Source organism: Triticum aestivum, chromosome 5B (assembly GCF_018294505.1).
Source record: "Triticum aestivum cultivar Chinese Spring chromosome 5B, IWGSC CS RefSeq v2.1, whole genome shotgun sequence".
NCBI classification, from domain to species: Eukaryota; Viridiplantae; Streptophyta; class Magnoliopsida; order Poales; family Poaceae; genus Triticum; species Triticum aestivum.
In genome coordinates, this window is record NC_057807.1 from 145,710,376 (window position 1) to 145,732,261 (window position 21,886).

Below are 21,886 nucleotides of genomic sequence, written 5' to 3' on the forward strand. Positions count from 1 at the left end.
GTGGGCCGCACAGTGGAGGGGGAAAGTGAGGACTGGCTTAGTGCGCGGGCAAAACTGAGGAGGACTAAGCGAAGAGGGACACAGAAATAGAAATCCCATTTATTTAAGTTAAATTAAGCTTGCACATTATCAACTATCAACTCGCTTACCATTGTCTTCTTTTCTTTTATATAAGAAATATAATGCAGTCACAGACATGGGCTTCACGACGGCACGCGGTGCCTCCGCCTGGTTGTAACTATGAAAACCGATTCCCCTAAAAAAACTAAGAAAACCGATTAAGAATTTCTGTTTCTTTGCCTACACCTGGAGTTTATATTTCTTTGCCTACACCGCTACACGTGAGTCGTGACGCAAAGCTTAACGGCGCGCGTGGTCACTGTGACTACTAGTTTGGTCATCTAATTTCTGAGTGAGCTTAAAAACCACCACCAGTTTATCAAAAAGTGGGAACCTATATACGTGTCCCCAGAGTTTGTTGGGGTGGTATGTGAACCCATATCGGCAAAGTTGGTCTTGGCATGCACACCTGAAAGACGACGCACTTGCTGCTCGGAAAGCACTCCAGCAATGATGGCAGTAATAAGTAGCCGGAGGAAATCTAGCGCCACGGAGGATCCCACATTCCCACTACCTGTTCAGTGGAACTCTTCCCCTATAAAATGGCCATGGAGAAGAACTTCGTGGAGCCAGCACTCATCTCAAGTCTCAACGACAACGAGCCTCCACACGCGCACTTCTAGACGTGGGTGTCATGGCGGGTCCGGCGGAGAGGAAGATGAAGGTGTGGGAGCTGGTGCTGCGGTGCCTCGTCGGCGGCTTCGGCGCGGTGGCGGCGGCGCTGGTGGTCACCGACAGCCAGACCAGGACCTTCTTCTCCCTCGAGCGGAGGGCCAAGTACACCGACATGAAGGCTCTGGTGCTCCTGGTGGCCGCCAACGGCGCTGCCGTCGTGTACAGTCTACTGCAGGCGGCGCGCTGTGCCGTGGCGATGGCGAGGGGAGGCGGCGCGCTGGTCATGAGCAGAAGGGTGCTCGCCTGGTCGGTCTTCTCCGGCGACCAGCTGCTGGCGTACGCGATGCTGGCCGCGACGGCGGCGGCGCTGCAGTCGTCGCTGCTCGGGAAGCTCGGGCAGCCGGAGCTGCAGTGGATGGGGATCTGCGGCCTCTACGGCGCCTTCTGTAGGCAGGTCGGCGCGGGCATCGCGTGCGCCGTCGTCGCCGGACTCGCCGCCGTGCTCCTCGCATCCTTCTCCGCGTTCAACCTGTTCCGCCTCTACGGCGGCAACAAGGGGAGCAATAGTACTAGAAACGGCGCAACGTGGTACTAGGATAGAAAGTCAAGTCAGTGAAGATAAAATCGATCTCAGCTACTTCAGATTTCAGATTGTAGAGTGGATCGGTGAATCTTTTTTAACTTTTCTTGGTGTGACTCAACAAGCTGGACTGAAGACATCGATCCTAAAGCATTGCGGCTCCTATGTCAGGACTTCAGATCTTGGTGTTCTGCACCAAAATACGTAGTTCCCTTTCCAATTACAATCAAAATATGGTGTTGGCGTGAAGCTGGTGTATATGTGAAAGGGCCCCCTTTTGGTAGAGCACGCACTAGTGCACTACCGCAAGGCACGCGTGCTGGTAGTCCACTGACCCTTCGGGAAAAGAAGATCATGATGTAAATCGCAGCGAAAGGTTTAATACACAACGTTGTGTATCGTTTCATTGATAGGAAAAAGAGAGTTGCAGAGTTACATTGTTGCATGTCCAAACTACATACACTAGAAAGCGTAGAATGGGATGCCATGAACAGGAAGAAGGGGATGCTCAGCCCGAAGAGAGCATGCTAGGCTACTAGCAGGATAAGGCTAAGTCCTTGATGACGCGAACCAGGTTAGTCAAGCTGGGTGTGAGGCCATCGAAGATATCAGCGTTTCGATGCTTCAAAATATTCCACGCAGTGAGATTGACGATCGACCTAAGGCCCTTACGAAGGGAGGCTGGTGAAGTATCCATAGTCGAGGAGAACCAGGCAAAAAACCTGTTGAACAAGTGGTGAGCCGGCACCAAGAGAGAACCTCAGGAGATGGTCAATCGTCTCCAGCTCTTGCGAGCAGAGGATGCAGATCAGGCCATGGGGGAGGCCATGACGGGCAAGTCGATCGGCGGTCAAGCAATGACTCTAGTTGGCAAGCCAGTGGAAGAATTTAACTCCAAGTGGTACCCGGTTCTTCCAAATAAGGCGCCAATTGGTGGTAATTGTGCTGCCCGAGAAAAGAGCCTTGTAGCAGGAGCTCGCAGACTAAACTCCACTGTCCGTCACTTCCAACTGATCAAGTCAGGGTTCGTGATTAGCGCAACGGTCTGAATGAGGAGCCAAACCTCGAAGTACTCAACAAGGGTAGCAGGAGACAAGGCTCCATGGATGTCAGAGATCCAGGTTCTGCCTTGTAGCGCCTCATGCAAGGTCCGAGATCGGCGATGGCGGCGACGACACCTTATGGCAAGGTTGTGATTTCTGACAGAAATTTTCCATGGAGCCAATGGTCCGACCAAAAGCGGTAGCTGCGGCCATGGCCAAGACTCCAGATGGTGGTGGTGGGGGGGGGGGCAAAAGAATTGGTGAACCTCGAGGCCGCTTGGAGGCGGAGGGTGAGACAAAGGCCGAGAAGAGTCAATCGCCTGCAACCAGAGCCAACGAACACGGAGGCGGATGCGATTGAGATGGAGATCATGCACTCCCAACCCACCAAAATCCAGTGGGCGACACACACTTTGGACCAACTAACCAAGCAAGTGCTAGCGTCCTCCGGTTGTGCCAATGGAAAGCCCGGATGACTCGGATGACCTTTTTGAGGATAGGAGGAAAAATCAAGATCAACAGCAGGTTCAATTTCTACCTCATTGTTTTTGCTAGGTTCAACATCAACATATCATGAACATTATCACTAGGTTCATGTTCATCACCTGATTGTGTTTCAGCATCAGAAACAGAAATATCATTGGGATTCTCAGGTGTGTCTGTAACAGGTTCACTAAAAGTATGCAAAGTCCTATCATTTTTCTTTTTCTTCTTTTTAGAAGAACTAGGTGCCTCTAAATTATTTCTCTGAGAATCTTGCTCGATTCTCTTAGGGTGGCCTTCAGGATACAAAGGTTCCTGAGTCATTCTACCAATTCTAGTAGCTACTCTAACAGCAAAGTCATTTTTATTATTTAATTAATCAAGCAAATCATTTTGAGCTTTAATTACTTGCTCATCTTGAGTGGCAACCATAGAAGCATATTTGCTAATGAGTTTAAGTTCACCTTTAACTCTAGCCATATAATCACTCAAGCGTCCTATCTCGAAAGCATTATTCTTTAGTTCTCTACCAACATAAGCATTAAAACTTTCTTGTCTAGCCATAAAGTCATCAAATTCATCTAAGCATGGGCTATGAAATTTAGTAGAAGGAATTTCAACTTTATCATATCTATAGAGAGAATTTACCTTTATTACCTGTGTTGGGTTATCAAGACAATGTGTTTCTTCAACAGGTGGTATATTAAGACCATGTATTTCTTCAATAGGAGGTAAATTCTTAACATCTTCAGCTTTTATACCTTTTTCTTTCATTGATTTCTTTGCCTCTTGCATATCTTCAGGACTGAGAAATAGACCACCTCTCTTCTTAGGAGTGGGTTTAGGAATAGGCTCGGCAGTTGGCTCAATTGGTTCAGGAATTGCCTCAAGAATTGGCTCAGGAAGAGTCCAATTATTTTCATTAGTCAACATATTATTCAATAGTAATTCAGCTTTGTCGACTGTTCTTTCCCTGAAAACACAACCAGCACAACTATCCAAGTAGTCCTTGGAAGCATCGGTTAGTCCATTATAAAAGATATCAAGTATTTCATTTTTCTTAAGAGGGTGATCCGGCAAAGCATTTTTCTTAAGAGGGTGCACTTAGTTCACCAGACCTTGCTGTTTTGCGTCGAGCATTACATGGCGACAACACTTATAGCTTGGGAGCTATTGTGCCTCGTCGCCTCCATCTTTATAAATCCCAGGGTAAAATACATGGTGGGATTTTTGCCACTCGTTTGGCGGCTCACTTCGAGGTTGAGATACACTCCCATGATTTCCCCTGGGCCAAGGTTTACCTAAACCAGACAGTGATAATCCACAAGTGTAGGGGATCGCAACAACTTTCAAGGGTAGAGTATTCAACCCAAATTTATTGATTCGACACAAGGGGAGCCAAAGAATATTCTTAAGTATTAGCAGTTGAGTTGTCAATTCAACCACACCTGGATAACTTAGTATCTGCAGCAAAGTATTTAGTAGCAAAGTAGTATGATAGTAATGGTAACAGTGGCAAAAGTAAATATCGCAGTTTTGTAGTAGTTGTAACAATAGCAACCGAAAAGTAAATAAGCGAAGCACAATATGTGAAAAGCTCGTAGGCATTGGATCAGTGATGGATAATTATGTCGGGTGAGATTCCTCATGTAATAGTTATAACACAGGGTGACACAGAACTAGCTCCAATTCATCAATGTAATGTAGGCATGTATTCCGAATATAGTCATACGTGCTTATGGAAAAGAACTTGCATGACATCTTTTGTCCTACCCTCCCGTGGCAGCAGGGTCCTAGTGGAAACTAAGGGATATTAAGGCCTACTTTTAATAGAGAACCGGAACAAAGCATTAGCACATAGTGAATACATGAACTCCTCAAACTATGGTCATCACCGAGAAGTATCCCGATTATTGTCACTTCGGGGTTGTCGAATCATAACACATAATAGGTGACTATAGACTTGCAAGATAGGATCAAGAACACACATATATTCATGAAAACATAATAGGTTCAGATATGAAATCATGGCACTCGGGCCCTAGTGACAAGCCTTAAGCATAGCAAAGTCATAGCAACATCAATCTCAGAACATAGTGGATACTAGGGATCAAACCCTAACAAAACTAACTTGATTACATGGTAAATCTCATCCAACCCATGACCGTCCAGCAAGCCTACGATGAAATTACTCATGCACGGCTGTGAGCATCATGAAATTGGTGATGGAGGATGGTTGATGATGACAACGACGACGAATTCCCCTCTCCGGAGCCCCGAAAGGACTCCAGATCAGCCCTCCCGAGAGAGATTAGGGCTTGGCGGCGGCTCCGTATCGTAAATCGCGAGAAACTTTCTCTCTGATTTTTTCTTCGCAAAACGGAATATATGGAGTTGGAGTTGAGGTCGGTGGAGCCTTAGGGGGCCCACGAGACAGGGGGCGTGCCCAAGGGGGGTGGGCGCGCCCCCCACCCTCGTGGACAGGGTGTGGTCCCCCTGGTCTTGATTCTTTCACCAGTATTTTTTATATTTTCCAAAACTTATCTTCGTGGATTTTCAGGTCATTCCGAGAACTTTTGTTTTCTACACATAAAACAACATCATGGCAGTTCTCTTGAAAACGCGTCAGTCCGGGTTAGTTTCATTCAAATCATGCAAGTTAGAGTTCAAAACAAGGGCAAAAGTGTTTGGAAAAGTAGATACGTTGGAGACGTATCAGGCAGCCATGTATCACCATCGCTTTCTTGCACATGATAATCCTAACATTGGCATTCCTTATAACTTGGTCTATAGCATTGACACTTGTGGTGTTATCCCCTTGCATGCACCTGCTTTGTTTGATTCTGTTGCCAGGGGCGGATACCGGATTATGCCTGCAGACATCCTTGCCTACTGGAACGCACATGCTACTGCAGAGGCTGCACAGGCACCTCAGCAGTGGGATGAGTGGATGCCCGCTCCTCGGGATCCCTACTACCCTCCACGCTACTGACCTATTACCAACTTAGGCCAAAAGCCTAAGCTTGGGGGAGTACGTGTTTCTCACCGACATTATATTCATGTTCACATATCATCTTATTTGTCGGCGCTCACACTTTTTCATTGTATCATCCATGCTTAGATTTATTCTCTTGCTTTCTTCTTGTGTGTTTGAAAAACTTTAGAAAAACAAAAAAAATAGTTATAGTAATTTACTTTCTACGCATGCTTAGTAGTAGAACTAAAAATAAAACCCAAAAAGATTTCCTTATTCTTCTTTTGCTTGTTGGGAGCTTTCCCGTGTAAATAGTTTTTCTCGTTTTTGGTTTTCTCTTTTATTTGTTTGTTCAAGAAAACCAAAAACCCGAAAAATATTTCGGTGTGTTTCTCTGAACTTCTTTTCTTTTTATTCGAGTCTTACCGAGGAGAAGACCACGATGAAAATGTTGAGTGGCTCTCATATGAATAATTGTTGAACTAATAAGAGCCCATTTTACCTTGTCTTCTCCTGTTGAATAATTTTTTGCAGATTCCAGCTTAGTCCATGACACTCTTGCACTATTATTATTTTCATATCATTCGGTCGTGCAAGTGAAATGCAATAATGACGATATTCGATGAGCTGGCCGTGCCAAAGAGAAACTAGTATGAACTCGACTTGTTTTGTCTGTGTAAATATGTTTAACCTAGTGCCCATGCTTCAGCCCATTATGATTAAACATGTTTGCAATGACAATTAGAGATTATAGTTTCTCATGCCATGCATAAGTAGCTAGGAGTTGATAATGATTTATCTTGGATATCAACATAGCGTTAAAATGATTGTGATGTAGTATGATGATATGGTATCCTCCTCTGAATGTTCGAGTGACTTGACTTGGCACATGTTCATGCATGTAGTTGAATCGAAACCAACATAGCCTCTATGACATTTATGTTCATGGTGTTCATATCCTACTCATGCTAGTGTCCAATGTTACTCATGCATAATGCCTGGTTATGATCGTTGTTGCTCTCTAGCGGGCCGCTTCTCAATCTTAATTGCTAGCCTTCACCTGTACTAAGTGGGAATTCTGCTTGTACATCAAAAACCTTGAACCCAAAGTTATTCTAGATGAGTCCACCATCTTTACCTAATAAAGAAAATTGGGTTTCTGGTCGTCCGTCGTTGGTGTTTTTGCGAAAAAGCCCCTGCTGATTTAGGTATTCAACCCACAGTCCTATTCCAAGTGACTTATCCAAGAAAACCTTTCGTTTATGCAAGAGACACCCTACGTTGTTTAGTATTCAACCCGTGGTCATGCCCCAACCATCACGCACACACGCAAACGGGATCCGCGGGGGTGATTCAACGAATTATAACCGGGAACGAAGGAATCCTGACCACGATTTATAGAAAATTCGCACCAGGCATGAGAATCGGATTCAGAAAAGAATGAACACAACATGATGGGAAGGCACCGAAGGGGTCAAATCCACACATATTCAAATGATAATGGAATATGACAGCACCGACGGCGCGGGCACTATAGTGTTGGCTAAAGGAAATATGCCCTAGAGGCAATAATAAATTTATTATTTATTTCCTTATTTCATGATAAATGTTTATTATTCATGCTAGAATTGTATTAACCGGAAACACGATACATGTGTGAATACATAGACCAACATAACGTCACTAGTATGCCTCTACTTGACTAGCTCATTAATCAAAGATGGTTATGTTTCCTGACCATAGACATGTGTTGTCATTTGATTAATGGGATCACATCATTAGGAGAATGATGTGATTGACATGACCCATTCCGTTAGCCTAGCACTTGATCGTTTAGTATGTTGCTATTGCTTTCTTCATGACTTATACATGTTCCTGTAACTATGAGATTATGCAACTCCGTTTACCGGAGGAACACTTTGGGTGCTACCAAACGTCACAACGTAACTGGGTGATTATAAAGGAGTACTACAGGTGTCTCCAAAGGTACATGTTGGGTTGGCGTATTTCGAGATTAGGTTTTGTCACTCCGATTGTCGGAGAGGTATCTCTGGGCCCTCTCGGTAATACACATCACTATAAGCCTTGCAAGAAATGTAGCTAATGAGTTAGTTACGGAATGATGCATTACATAACGAGTAAAGATACTTGCCGGTAACGAGATTGAAATAGGTATTGGATACCGACGATCGAATCTCGGGCAAGTAACATACCGATGACAAAGGGAACAACGTATGTTGTTATGCGGTTTGACCGATAAAGATCTTCGTAGAATATGTAGGAGCCAATATGAGCATCCAGGTTCCGCTATTGGTTATTGACCGAGAATAGTTTTAGGTCATGTCTACATAGTTCTCGAACCCGTAGGGTCCGCACGATTAACGTTACGATGACAGTTTTATTATGAGTTTATGAGTTTTGATGTACCGAAGGAGTTCGGAGTCCCGGATGAGATCGGGGACATGACGAGGAGTCTCGAAATGGTCGAGACGTAAAGATCGATATATTGGATGACTATATTCGGAGTTCGGAAAGGTTCCGAGTGATTCAGGTATTTTTCGGAGTACCGGAGAGTTACGGGAATTCGCCGGGGAGTATATGGGCCTTATTGGGCCATACGGGAATAGAGGAGAGAGGCCAAAAGGAAGGAGGCCTGCGCCCCTCCTCTGGTCCGAATTGGACAAGGGGCGCATCCCCCCTTTCCTTCTTCCTCTCCCCCTCTTTCCCCTTCTCCTACTCCAACAAGGGAGGTGGAATCCTACTAGGACTAGGGAGTCCTAGTAGGACTCCACACTTGGCGCGCCCCCTCCTAGGGCCGGCCTCCTCCCCTCTTGCTCTTTTATATACGGGGGCAGGGAGGCACCCCATGACACACAAGTTGATCTTCAAGATCGTTCCTTAGCCGTGTGCGGTGCCCCCCTCCACCATATTCCACCTCGGTCATATCGTCACAGAGTTTAGGCGAAGCCCTGCGCCGGTAGAACATCATCATCGTCACCATGCCGTCGTGCTGACGGAACTCATCCCCGACACTTTGCTGGATCGGAGTCCGGGGATCGTCATCGAGCTGAACGTGTGCTGAACTCGGAGGTGCCGTACGTTCGGTACTTGGATCGGTCGGATCGTGAAGACGTACGACTACATCAACCGTGTTGTCATAATGCTTCCGCATACGGTCTACGAGGGTACGTGGACAATACTCTCCCCTCTCGTTGCTATGCATCACCATGATCTTGCGTGTGCGTAGGAAATTTTTTGAAATTACTACGTTCCCCAACATGAGACGGGTGAGGGAGTCCTGGATTAAGGGGTCCTCGGACAGCCGGACTATGTACTTTGGTCGGACTGTTGGACTATGAAGATACAAGATTGAAGACTTCGTCCCGTGTCCGAATGGGACTCTCCTTTGCGTGGAAGGCAAGCTTGACAATTCGGATATGTAGATCTCCTTCTCTGTAACCGACTTTGTGTAACCCTAGCTCTCTCCGGTGTCTATATAAACCGAAGGGTTTAGTCCGTAGGACAAGAATAATCATAATCATAGGCTAGCTTCTAGGGTTTAGCCTCTACGATCTTGTGGTAGATCAACTCTTGTAATACTCATATCATCAAGATCAATCAAGCAGGAAGTAGGGTATTACCTCCATCGAGAGGGCTCGAACCTGGGTAAACATCATGTCCCCCACCTCCTATTACCATTAGCCTTAGACGCATAGTTCGGGACCCCCTACCCGAGATCCGCCGGTTTTGACACCAACATTGGTGCTTTCATTGAGAGTTCCACTGTGTCGTCGCGATAAGGCTTGATGGCTCCTTCAATCATCTTCAACGACGCGGTCCAAGGGGAAGTTTTCCTTCATGGACAGATCTTCGTATTCGACGGCTTCGTACTGCGGGCCAACTCACTTGGCTACCTGGTGCAAATCGATAGCTACGCTCCTGGCCATCAGGTCAGGTTTGGAAGCTTGAACTATACTGCCGATACCCGCGGAGACTTGATCTTCGACGGATTCGAGCCCATGTCAGGTACACCGAACAGTCATGACAAGCATGACTTAGATCTGCCATCAGACAGTGTTCGGGAGATCGCACCTGCGGCGGCCCCGGGAATCAATCCGGAGCAGATCGCGCCTCCCGAGGATGGGTGGATGGACCCCGCCACGAAGGCCGCACACTAGCCGAACACTGATCCCACCTCCTGTGAGGGTGGTGTCATCGGACCCTCCGACTCGTCTCCGGCTACAGGATCCGAACCGCGTACGTCCGTGCCTATCGAATCCGATTGGGCACCGGTCATGGAGTTCACCTCCGCGGATATTTTTCAGCACTCGCCCTTGGGTGATGTGCTAAATTCATTAAGGTCTCTTTCCTTGTTGGGAGATTCTTGGCCAAACTATGTTCGGCTCGAGTGGGAAGCGGACGATGAAGAAATTCATTCCCCGCCCACCACCCACTTAATAGCCACTATGGATGACTTAACCGACGTGCTTGACTTCAACTCCGAAGACATCGACGGTATGGACGACGATGCAGGAGAAGAACGGGAACCACCGCCTATAGGGCGCTGGGCAGCCACCTCATCATATGATATATATATGGTGGACACCCCCAAAGAAAACAATGGCGATGAGGCAATGGAAGATAACCCCTTGGAGAAGCAATCTAGGCACCAACGTCATAGGCGCCGCTCCAAGCCCCGCCATAGCAAAAATAGTGATACCGGCACAAGAGATAACAATCTGGATGGCGCCGAAGACGAAAACAATCCTGCCCAGCCAGGCTTCGAGCAGGTCGAGCAAGAGAATGGGCAAGCTAGCCCTAAGGAATAGGCAAAAGATGGAGAACCAGATGATGATAATTACATGCCTCTCTCGGAAGACGAAGTGAGCCTTGGCAACGAAGAATTCATCGTGCCTGAGGATTCTGTCGAGCAGGAGCGCTTCAATTGCCGGCTTATAGCCACTGCAAAAAGCCTGAAGAAAAAGCAGCAACAGCTTCAAGCTGATCAAGATCTGCTAACTGATAGATGGACCGAGGTCCTGGCTGCCGAGGAATACGGACTCGAGCGCCCTACCAAAAGTTACCCAAAGCGCAGGTTGCTACCTCAACTCGAGGAGGAGGCGTTAAAGCCCACACTACCAGCGCATGATGCGGCTGACCGGCCACCCCGTGGCCGAGACAAAGCGGCGTACCAGCCCGAAGTCCAGACCGCACCCCGTCGCCAATCAAACAATAATACTAAGGCCCGGGGCTACACGAAGGACCTGCGAGACGTATTGGAAAACAAAGCAGGACAGTCAAGATCGATCTACGGATCACGGGGGTGCGCCACAACGCGTGATAATGACCGTCACGCCAGATACAATAAACAGAAGTCCGGCCGGGCCGAATACAATAGACCAGGTTCATTTGGACTACGCCGGGATGTAGCCTGGCATAGAGGCGCCGCACACCCCCTATGCTTCACTGATGAAGTAATGGATCACGAATTCCCAGAAGGGTTTAAACCCGTGAACATTGGATCATATGATGGCACAACAGACCCCGCGGTATGGATTGAAGATTTTCTCCTACACATTCACATGGCCCGCGGCGATGACTTATATGCCATAAAGTACCTACCACTTAAGCTCAAAGGACCGGCTCGGCATTGGCTGAGTAGCCTGCCAGCAAGCTCCATTGGCAGTTGGGAGGACCTGTAAGACGCATTCCTTGACAACTTCCAAGGCACTTACGTGCGACCACCGGATGCAGATGACTTAAGTCACATAACCCAACAGCCTGGAGAGTCAGCCAGGAAATTCTGGACTCGGTTCCTAACTAAAAAGAACCAAATTGTCGACTATCCGGATGTCGAAGCCTTAGCAGCCTTCAAGCATAACATCCGTGATGAATGGCCCGCCCGACACCTCGGCCAAGAGAAGCCAAAATCCATGGTAGCCCTCACCGCACTCATGACCCGCTTTTGCGCGGGCGAGGATAGCTGGCTGGCTCGTAGCAACATCACACTAAAAAACTCCGGTGATTTAGACAGCAGAGATAGCAACGGCAAGCCACGACGCAATAGACACAAGCGTCGCAACAATGGCGACAACGCCGAAGACACGGAAGTCAATGCCGGATTCAGAGGCTCTAAATTCAGACATCGGAAGAAGCCATTCAAAAGAAACAACCCGGGCTAGTCCAGTCTGGACCGCATACTCGATCGCTCATGCCAAATTCACGGCACCCCCGATAAACCAGCCAACCACACCAACAGAGAATGTTGGGTGTTCAAACGGGCCGGCAAGTTGAATGCCGAAAACAAGGAAAAGGGGCTGCATAGCAATGACGACGAGGAGCCCCGGTCGCCGAACACAGGAGAACAGAAGAAATTCCCTCCCCAGGTGAAAATGGTGAATATGATATACGCAACCCATATTCCCAAGCGAGAATGGAAGAGTGCACTAAGGGACGTCTATGCGATGGAGCCAGTCGCCCCAAAGTTCAACCCATGGTCCTCTTGTCCGATCACTTTCGATCGCAGGGACCATCCTACCAGTATCCGTCATGGCACTTCGGACGCATTGGTCCTTGACCCCATCATTGACGGATTCCATCTCACACGAGTCCTCATGGACGGTGGCAGTAGCCTGAACATGCTCTATCAGGATACAGTGCGCAAAATGGGCATCGACCCCTCAAGGATCAAGCCCACAAAAACCACCTTCAAAGGTGTCATACCAGGTGTGGAGGCCTGTTGCACGGGCTCAACCACACTAGAAGTGGCCTTCGGATCTCCGGACAATTTCCGAAGCGAGGAGCTAATCTTCGATATCGTCCCCTTCCAAAGTGGCTATCATGCACTGCTCGGACGAACCACATTCGCCAGATTCAATGCGGTACTGCATTATGCATACCTCAAGCTCCAAATGCCAGGACCTCGCGGGGCCATAACAGTTAATGGAAACACAGAGAACTCACTCCGTACAGAGGAGCACACGGCGGCCCTCGCGGTAGAAGTACAAAACAGCTTTCTCAGGCAAACAACCAATTCGGCGATAAAGAGCCCGGACACCGTCAAGCGAGTCTGGAGTACCATGCAACAGGATCGTCCGACACGTCCAGAGCTCGACTAGCAATTCGGCCTCCGCCCTAGTCTCACTCAAGCGGAAAAATTTGTGCCACGCATACATAATTACGCACTTAAAATACCATGGGCATAGGCGGAGGCATGGCTATGACACGGTCCACAATGCGGTTCGACCGCCCCAGGACCCACGCATCTTTACACCTTTTTTCTTTCAGTTCCCCATCTTCAGGAGGCTCTTCCGACAGACCGACTATCGGACACATAGCGGGACGGACACACCAAGAATACAAGAAGTTGGGGCGTCCAAGGGAATCCTCAGGTGGTCTCTGATAACGATTGTTATACCTGTTTTACATACCCGCACACAGCTCGCTCCTGGTCAGGATGTGTCAAATAGTCCTATTTTGCTTATCGCACTACTTGTATATGTACGCTTTGATGTATCATTTGAATAACAAGGGAAAATAGTGTACAAAGTTAGCTTACTATTACGTTTATTTACCCCTTTCCTTTACTGCTTATTTATTACACCCATGCATTTTGGTACGCCCAGTTTGCCAGGGGCTTTAGTGTACTCCATAACATGGCAAGAAAAGTCCGAACACTTTTGACAGTGCGGCACCCCGAACTTATAGCATTATATGCATCAGCTCTGAATCATGTCTTGGGTCAATAGTTGGGTTTGCCCGGCTCCCATGTTTTGGTACCTTACGTTCCGCTATATCGGCTAAGGTAGCACAGGGAGAACTACTGCGATTGTGTCCTGGTTCTTCCGGACAAGCACCTCAGTAGAGAAAACCAAAAACTGACTGTCATGATGAGGCGAGAGTTGGTCGCTGTTCGAGAGGTCTCAAATCCTTAAAGATTTTTTCCGCTTCAGGCGAGGAATCGGCCTTGTCTGATTTAGGCGTGTATAGCATCCCAAGTTCGGTCTTCCAAATAGTAGGGGCTTCGCCAAAATTTGAAATTGTAGTCTATGGACAAGTGAGAGCGATAAAGCTATATAGTCCAATTACCTTGTTCTCCGCACTAAACACCTCCTTAAAAGGACCAAAAATTTGGATAAAGAGTGTTTATATTTATCCCGAACACCCCAGTACTAGTTATATGGGGGTAGAAGCCAACGACTGGCCAACTCTCAAGATTTTATAAACGGCCGCACATAAGGTAATATTTTAAATTAACAAAGCTCTATATGGCGCATATGAACTCGTTTCATATTACAGGATGATATGAGTACATTCATTCAAATATCACATCCTTCGCACATTCATCCGCCACAAGGCGAGCACCCTTAATGACATTATCATAATACTACTCAAGGTGGCGATGCTCCTTGCCCTTCGGCGGCCCCTCTGTCACCAGCTTCTCGGCATCCATCTTCGCCCAGTGCACTTCCGCATGAGCCAAGGCCTAGCGTGCACCTTCAATGCAGACGGACCGCTTAATGACTTCAAGCCGCGGACAGGCATTTACCATCCGCTTGACAAGGCCTAAGTAGCTGCCGGGCAGAGGCTCGCCAGGCCACAGCCGGACTATGAGGTCCTTCATGGCCAGCTCGGCCGCCTTGTGAAGTTCGACTAGTTACTTCAGCTGGTCGCTCAAGGGCATCGGATGTTCGGCCCCAATATACTGGGCCAAAACAGCTTATCCGTCGAGTTCCCTTCCTCAGCTCGGTAGAACTCTGCGGCATCAGAGATGTTGTGCGGCAGATCTGCGAATGCTCCTGGAGAGCTCCGAATTCGGGTACGTAAAAGGAAAGTCTCATTCACATGCTTGCTTTGCATAATGAAAGACTTACTCGTCGCTATCTTATTGGTTGCCTCAATCTCCTTGAGGGCCTTCTGGGCTTCGACCTTGGCGTCTTGCGCGCTCTGAGGGGCCTTCGCAAGTTCCGACTCTTGCGTCTTGGAGTCATGCTCCAAGGACTCAAATTTTTTGATGAAATCCTGGAGCCCTTGCTGGACCTCATCAACTCGAGCCTCTTGTTTTTCGTGCTCGGTGCACTCCTTGGCCACTTTGTCTTCGGCCTTGGACAGCACCTTCTTAAGGGCCGCCACTTCGGACGTGGCCCCTATTAAAATTCATCATGCTTCTATTAGCATCAACAATTTTATTTTCTTTATATAACACACGGACGGGGTATCACTCACCTTTGTTCTCTTCGAGCTGCCTCTTCACGAGGCCGAGCTCATTTTCGGCCCGCCCCAGGTTCCGCTTCAGTCCGGAGACCCCCGCAGTGAGGGCGGTGGCGGCCAGCAACGATGCCTGCTTATTCACATAGACATAATATGATTAGACTCCTGGGGATAATATTTGATCCTCTGTTCGGCCTTTCTTTCCGAACACCAAACAGAGCATCAGGGGCTACTGTCTATACTGTGATATTTTCTCATAATTTAATTACTTACCTCAAAGCCTGTCAGGAGGCTGGCGCAGGCTTCGGTCAATCCGCTTTTGGCAGACTGAACCTTCGCAATCACCGTACTCATAAGAGTACAGTGTTCTTCATCAAGGGAAGCACTCTGAAGCGCTTCCACCAGGTTATCCGATGCCTCTGGATGGATAGAGGTCATTGGCACAGGTGGCTCGCCCCCCTTAGCGAGGGGCTGCCTGCTTGAGTCCGGAACCACTGGAGGTTCCGGCGCAGTATCCGGCTGGGGGCCAAGCTTGCTGCGGCCCCCCTCATCAGAATCCATGGGGATATCCCCCCCCCTAATGAGCCCGGCATCGGGGGTTTCGCCTTGAGGCGCCTCCAGAACTATCTCCCCCTGGCCCGGTATCCTCTGAGACAACACTTCAGTGTTGTCCGCGGGTCGGGGAGTGGAGGCCATCGGGAGCGAATCGTTGTTCATCGCCGACGAGCTCAAATACCCGTCCGAGGAGGATAAGTCGATGCGGGCTTTGGACGGACTGCACAAACATATTTTGACATGATAAAAAGCCATAAAGCTAAACATGCCAGAAATATTATGGTATCCGGATATTTACGACTTTGCCAGGGGCTTGTCCCTGGGTAGCCACTCCTCGTCGATGTAGGCGGCTATGGTGGAGTGGTCCGGAGGGAGGGTCCTTCCCTTCTTGGACCCTTCGGCCTCCCCGGATTGGGCGTCCTTCCTTTTCTTCTCCCCCTCGGTTTGGGGGGAGGGTTTTCCTCTTCCTCCTCCTCGTTTTCATTGGAGGAGTTCGCCTCGGTGTCTTTGGACGATGAGTCCGACACAACCTCGCGCCGGAGACCTTTCCTGGTCCCCGTGGCCTTCTTCTTGGCCTTCTTCTTTGGCACCTCATAGGGCAACAAAAACAGCATCTCCGTCAGGAGAGCAGTTGCTGGATCTTCAGGCAACGGAGCTGGACAGTCGATCCGCTCCGCTGTCACCACATAGTCTTGTCAAATCAATATGATGGCTTAGATTTCTCCCATGAACATACTGAGGAAAGTCACATCTTGTGAAATATAGAGAGCTTACCGGATTAGCGGGGTGCTTTGCGCTGAGTCTGCAGTCCTCGATGGTGGCAGGAGGTACTTCGGTGGCTTTGAACAACACCTTCCAGACGTCTTTGTGTGTAACGCCCCGGATCCGATGCGCCAGATGTCCGCCAGTTATTCGCCATCGTTGCCATGTCATTTGCTTGTGTGTTGCATTTTATCATGTCATCATGTGCATTTCATTTTGCATACGTGTTCGTTTCATGCATCCGAGCATTTTCCCCGTTGTCCGTTTTGCAATCCGGCGCTCCTATGTCCTCCAGCGTCTCCCTCTTCTCTATTTTCGTGAGTGGGTGTTAAACATTCTCGAAATGGCCCGAGCCTTGCCAAATGGCCTTGGTATAGCACCGGTAGACCGCCTGTCAAGTTTCGTGCCATTCGGAGGTCGTTTGGTACTCCAACGGTTAACCGGGTAACCGCAAAGCCCTCTTTGAGTTTCAGCCCAACACCCCTTCCAAAGTGGCCCAAAACCCATCAAACTCCCCTCCATGCTCTCGGTCGTTCGATCATGATCGTGTGGGCGAAAACCGCACCTCATTTGGACTCTCCTAGCTCCCTCTACCTATAAATATGTGTTCCTCCCGGAATTTTCGCGCAGATTAACCCTAGCCCCGCTCCCCTCGCGCCGCCGGACACGTCCGCCCACCGACGGACATGTCCGCCCCGCCGACCGCAGCCAACCAGGAGGTGCCAACTGTCCCGCCGGCCTCTCTCTCTCTCCTGCGCGCTGCCGCGGGCCCGCCGAGCCCATCTGAGGCCCGCCCGAGCCCGTCCCCGCCGCCGTTCGGCCCGCTCCGCGCCGGCTCCTCCCGAGTCGCCGCCCCGCCCGGCGCGCCTCGCCGCCGGCGAGCTCCGCGCCCGCATCGCCTCCCGCGCCGTGCCCCGCCGCCGCGTCGGTGCCGGAGCGCGCCGCCGCTCCCCTGTGCCTCCTCCGCCGCCTCCGCTGCGGAGCATCGCCGCCGCCTAGGACGCCTCGCCGCCGCCGCACCTCACCATCGCCTCGCCCCGCCGCCGCCTCCGGCAGGCCCGACCTCCACTCCGGCCGCGCCGCTCGCCGCGGGTCGCCGTCCCCGCCCGCGGGCGCTGCCCCGCGCTCGAGGCCTCCTCTGCCGCGCCTCCCCGTCGCCCCTCCGCCTCGACCCGGACCGGATCCGGCGAGATCCGGCCGGAGGAGCCCCGGATCCACCAGCCCCGGCAACCAAACACCTCCGCTCCGTCCCGGAACGCCTCCGTCCACATTTTTCGCAGGGTATATTATCCACTAAGTCCTAGATTTTCAACATTGTCATGCCATGTTTGACCTGTCGTATCTCTGCATGCGTAGCTCCGTTTTGTGCGTGTAATATGTCAAATTGTTCGTCTCAACGAGTAGATCATTTCATTTCATTGCATCATTTTCATTTGAGCTCTTGATGCCCTAAATGCTGTTGGAAGAGTGCATGTTGATGTTAATCTGCTGAAACTGTTATAACTTGCTCATTTGTCATTTTTGCCATGATTGACGTGTGCATCCTATGAGGTTGATGTCTACATGTGTTTTGATCTATGCCATGCCATCTTTCCAGTAGTGCTATCCATGTATTTTTGTGATCAATGTGGTGACTAGCACAAGCATGCAAACTAGGCTACTTGCTGTTGCTGATTTCAGTCTCTGTTCTGCTGTTATTTTCATGCCATGTAAACTTGTTGCTACAGAGAGATCCGTGTATATTTTGAGATACTTAAGTAAGGGTGTTTTGAACATATGGTTATTTTCTATCCATTCATGCCCTTGTTTGCAATTATGGAGTAGTATAGCACGTCATTTGAGTGCTCTACTTTTGCTTCAAAATGTTTCCTGGCAGATTGTTTACTTGTTATTCAATTTGGCCAAGCTTGCTATAGTTGATCCTTGCATGCTATGGACTTGTTCTTGCCTTGGTTGGTTACATAAACATGTCTTCTTGCTGATGCTATGCTTATCTTGTCATGAAATTACTTGTGGTGAGTGAATCGAGCTTGTTACCTAGTGTTCATGATGTTACTGTTTTGCTAGGCTGAATCTGTTATTTCGTGATGCTATGTAAACATGTTGCTACTAATCATTCTAAGAATAATCTGGAGATGTTCTATAAATATGTTTTGTTCTACATGCCATGCTATATTCATCCATGCCCTTGGTTGCAATTATAGCTTGTTGTAGTTTGTTCATATCTTGCTCCAAAGTTGCTTCATAATGTTGCTGTCAGCCTGTTAACATTAAGTTCACTTGTTCCCATGTGTTTTGCTAGTGTTCCATGCACCCTATGAACTTGCTCTTGCCATGCTTAGCTTCGTAAACATGTCTTCTTACTGTTGGTTGCCTTGCCATGCCATGTATTGCTCTGTAGTGAGTGGTTCAATCTCACCAACATGCCTTCATAATTCTGTTTCTGCCATGTTTGAATCTGTAATATAACTTGCCATGTTTACATGGGTGCCATCATATCTTCTGATCCTTTTTGGCTCATGGTCAGTAAGGGACTTTTGATCTATGTATTTAGTAGGTTCATGCCATGCCTTTGTTTGCCACATTAAGTTCCTGTAACATGTTGTTTGATAGCTCTGAACATTGCAACCTGATGTTATTTCTGCTAATGACTGAAACTGTTATTATTTGCAATCTTACCTTGTCATTTTGAGCATGTTCTAGTGATTTCTGGAGATAGCTCAGTGTTCATGTTTTGTTATGCTTTACCTGTACATCATGCCCATGCCTTTTGTTATTATGTTGAGGTCCTGTAGCTTGTTGTTTTGATGCTTGCAATATGCCTACTTGCTATTATGGACAGATTGTTGTTATGACTTGTATAGTGTGTGTGTGTTGCACCGTTGCTCCGTTTTGAGTGTGCTCTATATGAAACTTGCTTGATTTTGCATGTAGCTTCATACTATCATGTTACATCCTTGTTTTGAGGTGTTTGCTTGATGTTTGGGTGCATTTTGCATCAATGCCATGTTTATCTTGTTTTGCTCATATCTTCTAGGCCGTAGCTCCGAACTAAATGAACTTTATATGTAACTTGACTAGAATTTCGTGTAGATCATATTGGTGCATCTTAACTTGATGTTTAACAACTTGAACATAAGGTTTATTCAGATCTGGACCAATTTCGAAATATGCATATGAGGACTTACCAGAATGGTTATATGTTGTTTCCGGCCTCATTTAAACTTGCCTTGACGTGTTGCTCTTTTGCATCATCTCTTGCCATGAGTAGCTTCATGTATCCTTGTCGTGCATCATACTTGTTTGTGCATCATGTCATGTTCATGTGTGGTGTGTTTACCTTGTTGTGTGCTTCTTTTCGATAGTTCCTGTTTCGTTGCGATCGTGAGGATTCGTTCGTCTACGGTTGGTTCGGCTTCATCCGTTCATCTTCTTCATGGACTCGTTCTTCTTCCTTGCGGGATTTCAGGCAAGATGACCGCTACCCTGGATCTCACTACTATCATTGCTATGCTAGTTGCTTCGTTCTATCGCTATGCTGCGTTACCTATCATTTGCTCTTCAAGCCATCCCATATTGCCATGAACCTCTAACCTTTGACACCTTTCCTATGCAAACCGTTGCTTGGCTATGCTACCACTTTGCTCAGCCCTTCTTATAGCGTTGCTAGTTGCAGGTGAAGTTGAAGATTTCCCCATGGTGAACAGGATTTTGGTTGGGATATCACAATATCTCTTATATTATTAATGCATCTATATATTTGGTAAAGGGTGGAAGGCTCGGCCTTTTGCCTGGTGTTTTGTTCCACTCTTGCCGCCCTAGTTTCCGTCATACCGGTGTTATGTTCCCGGATTTTGCGTTCCTTACGCGGTCGGGTGATTTATGGGACCCCCTTGACAGTTCGCTTTGAATAAAACTCCTCCAGCAAGGCCCAACATTGACTTTTTACCATTTGCCTCACCACCACCTACTTTTCCCTTGGGAGTCGCTCTCTCGAGGGTCATCTTTATTTTAGCCCCCCGGGCCAGTGCTTGTCTAAGTGTTGGTCCGAACCAGAGCCACTTGCAACGCCACCTCAGGGAAACTTGAGGTTTGGTTTTAGTTGTACGTAGTGTTCATCCGGTGTTGCCCTGAGAACGAGATATGTGCAGCTCCTATCGGGATGTCGGCGCATCGGGCGGTCTTGCTGGTCTTGTTTTACCATTGTCGAAATGTCTTGTAAACCGGGATTCCGAGTCTGATCGGGTCTTCCTCGGAGATGGTCTATTCCTTCGTTGATCGCGAGAGCTTATCATGGGCTAAGTTGGGACACCCCTGCAGGGTATAATCTTTTGAAAGCCGTGCCTGCGGTTATTGGCAGATGGGAATTTGTTAATGTCCGGTTGTAGACAACTTGACACCAGATCCGAATTAAAACGCATCAACCGTGTGTGTAGCCGTGATGGTCTCTTCTCGGCGGAGTCCGGGAAGTGAACACGGTCTTTGGGTTATGTTTGACGTAAGTAGGTGTTCAGGATCACTTCTTGATCATTACTAGTTGACGATCGTTCCTTTGCTTCTCTTCTCGCTCTCATTTGCGTATGTTAGCCACCATATCATGCTTAGTCGCTGCTGCAGCCTCACCACTTTACCCCTTCCTTTCCTTTTAAGCTTTGCTAGTCTTGATACCCATGGTAATGGGATTGTTGAGTCCTCGTGGCTCACAGATTACTACAATAACAGTTGCATGTACAGGTTATGCGATGGTCATGACACGAGAGCGATGTTTGCTTGCGTTGAGTTCTTCTTCTGCTTCTTCGATCAGGGGATAGGTTCCAGGTCGGTAGCCTGGGCTAGCAGGGTGGATATTGTTTGGGTTTCTGTTTATGATTCATCCGTAGTCGGATGTTGTTCTTGTATGTTGTATTGTTGTATTCCTATGGCATTGTATGCCTTATGTATGTATCCCCATCTATTATGTAATGTTGATGTAATGATATCCACCTTGCAAAAGCGTTCCAATATGCGGGCCTATCCTTGGTGGGACCTTCAAGTTCCTTTTGGATAGGGTCGCATATTGGGCATGACATTGTGCGTCGTGTCGAAGAGCTCTCGCAGCGTCTGGTGTTTGGCCGAATCGAACTCCCACATGTTGAATGCTCGTCTGTGACACGGGAGGATCCGGCGGAAGAGCATGACCTGGACCACGTTGACAAGCTTGATCTTCTTGCTTATCATATTTTTGACACAGTTCTGGAGTCCGATCAGCTCCGCAGGCGCACCCCGGGCTAAGCCCTTCTTCTTCCAGGAGGTGAACCGCATGGGGATGCCAGATCGCAATTCGGGGGCCGCCGCCCAGTTGGCGTCGCGTGGCTCGGTGATGTAGAACCACCCCGACTGCCACCCCTTCACGGTCTCCACATAAGAGCCTTCGAGCCAGGTGACCTTGGGCATCTTGTCCACCATAGCGCCTCCGCACTCCGCTTGCTGGCCAACCACTATCTTCGGCTTCACATTGAAGATCTCCAGCCACAGGCCGAAGTGAGGCTTGATGCGAAGGAAGGC

At 48.4% G+C, this 21,886-nt stretch overlaps 1 protein-coding gene across 1 annotated transcript; it reads left to right on the top strand.

Moving 5' to 3' along the window:
• The first annotated feature begins 667 nt into the window (after positions 1–667).
• LOC123115863 (CASP-like protein 2B1) lies at positions 668–1,734 on the top strand. The gene has a single exon (XM_044536936.1). The coding sequence runs from the start codon at positions 755–757 to the stop codon at positions 1,328–1,330; it is 576 nt and encodes a 191-aa protein (XP_044392871.1). The 5' UTR covers positions 668–754; the 3' UTR covers positions 1,331–1,734.
• The last annotated feature ends 20,152 nt before the right edge of the window (positions 1,735–21,886 follow it).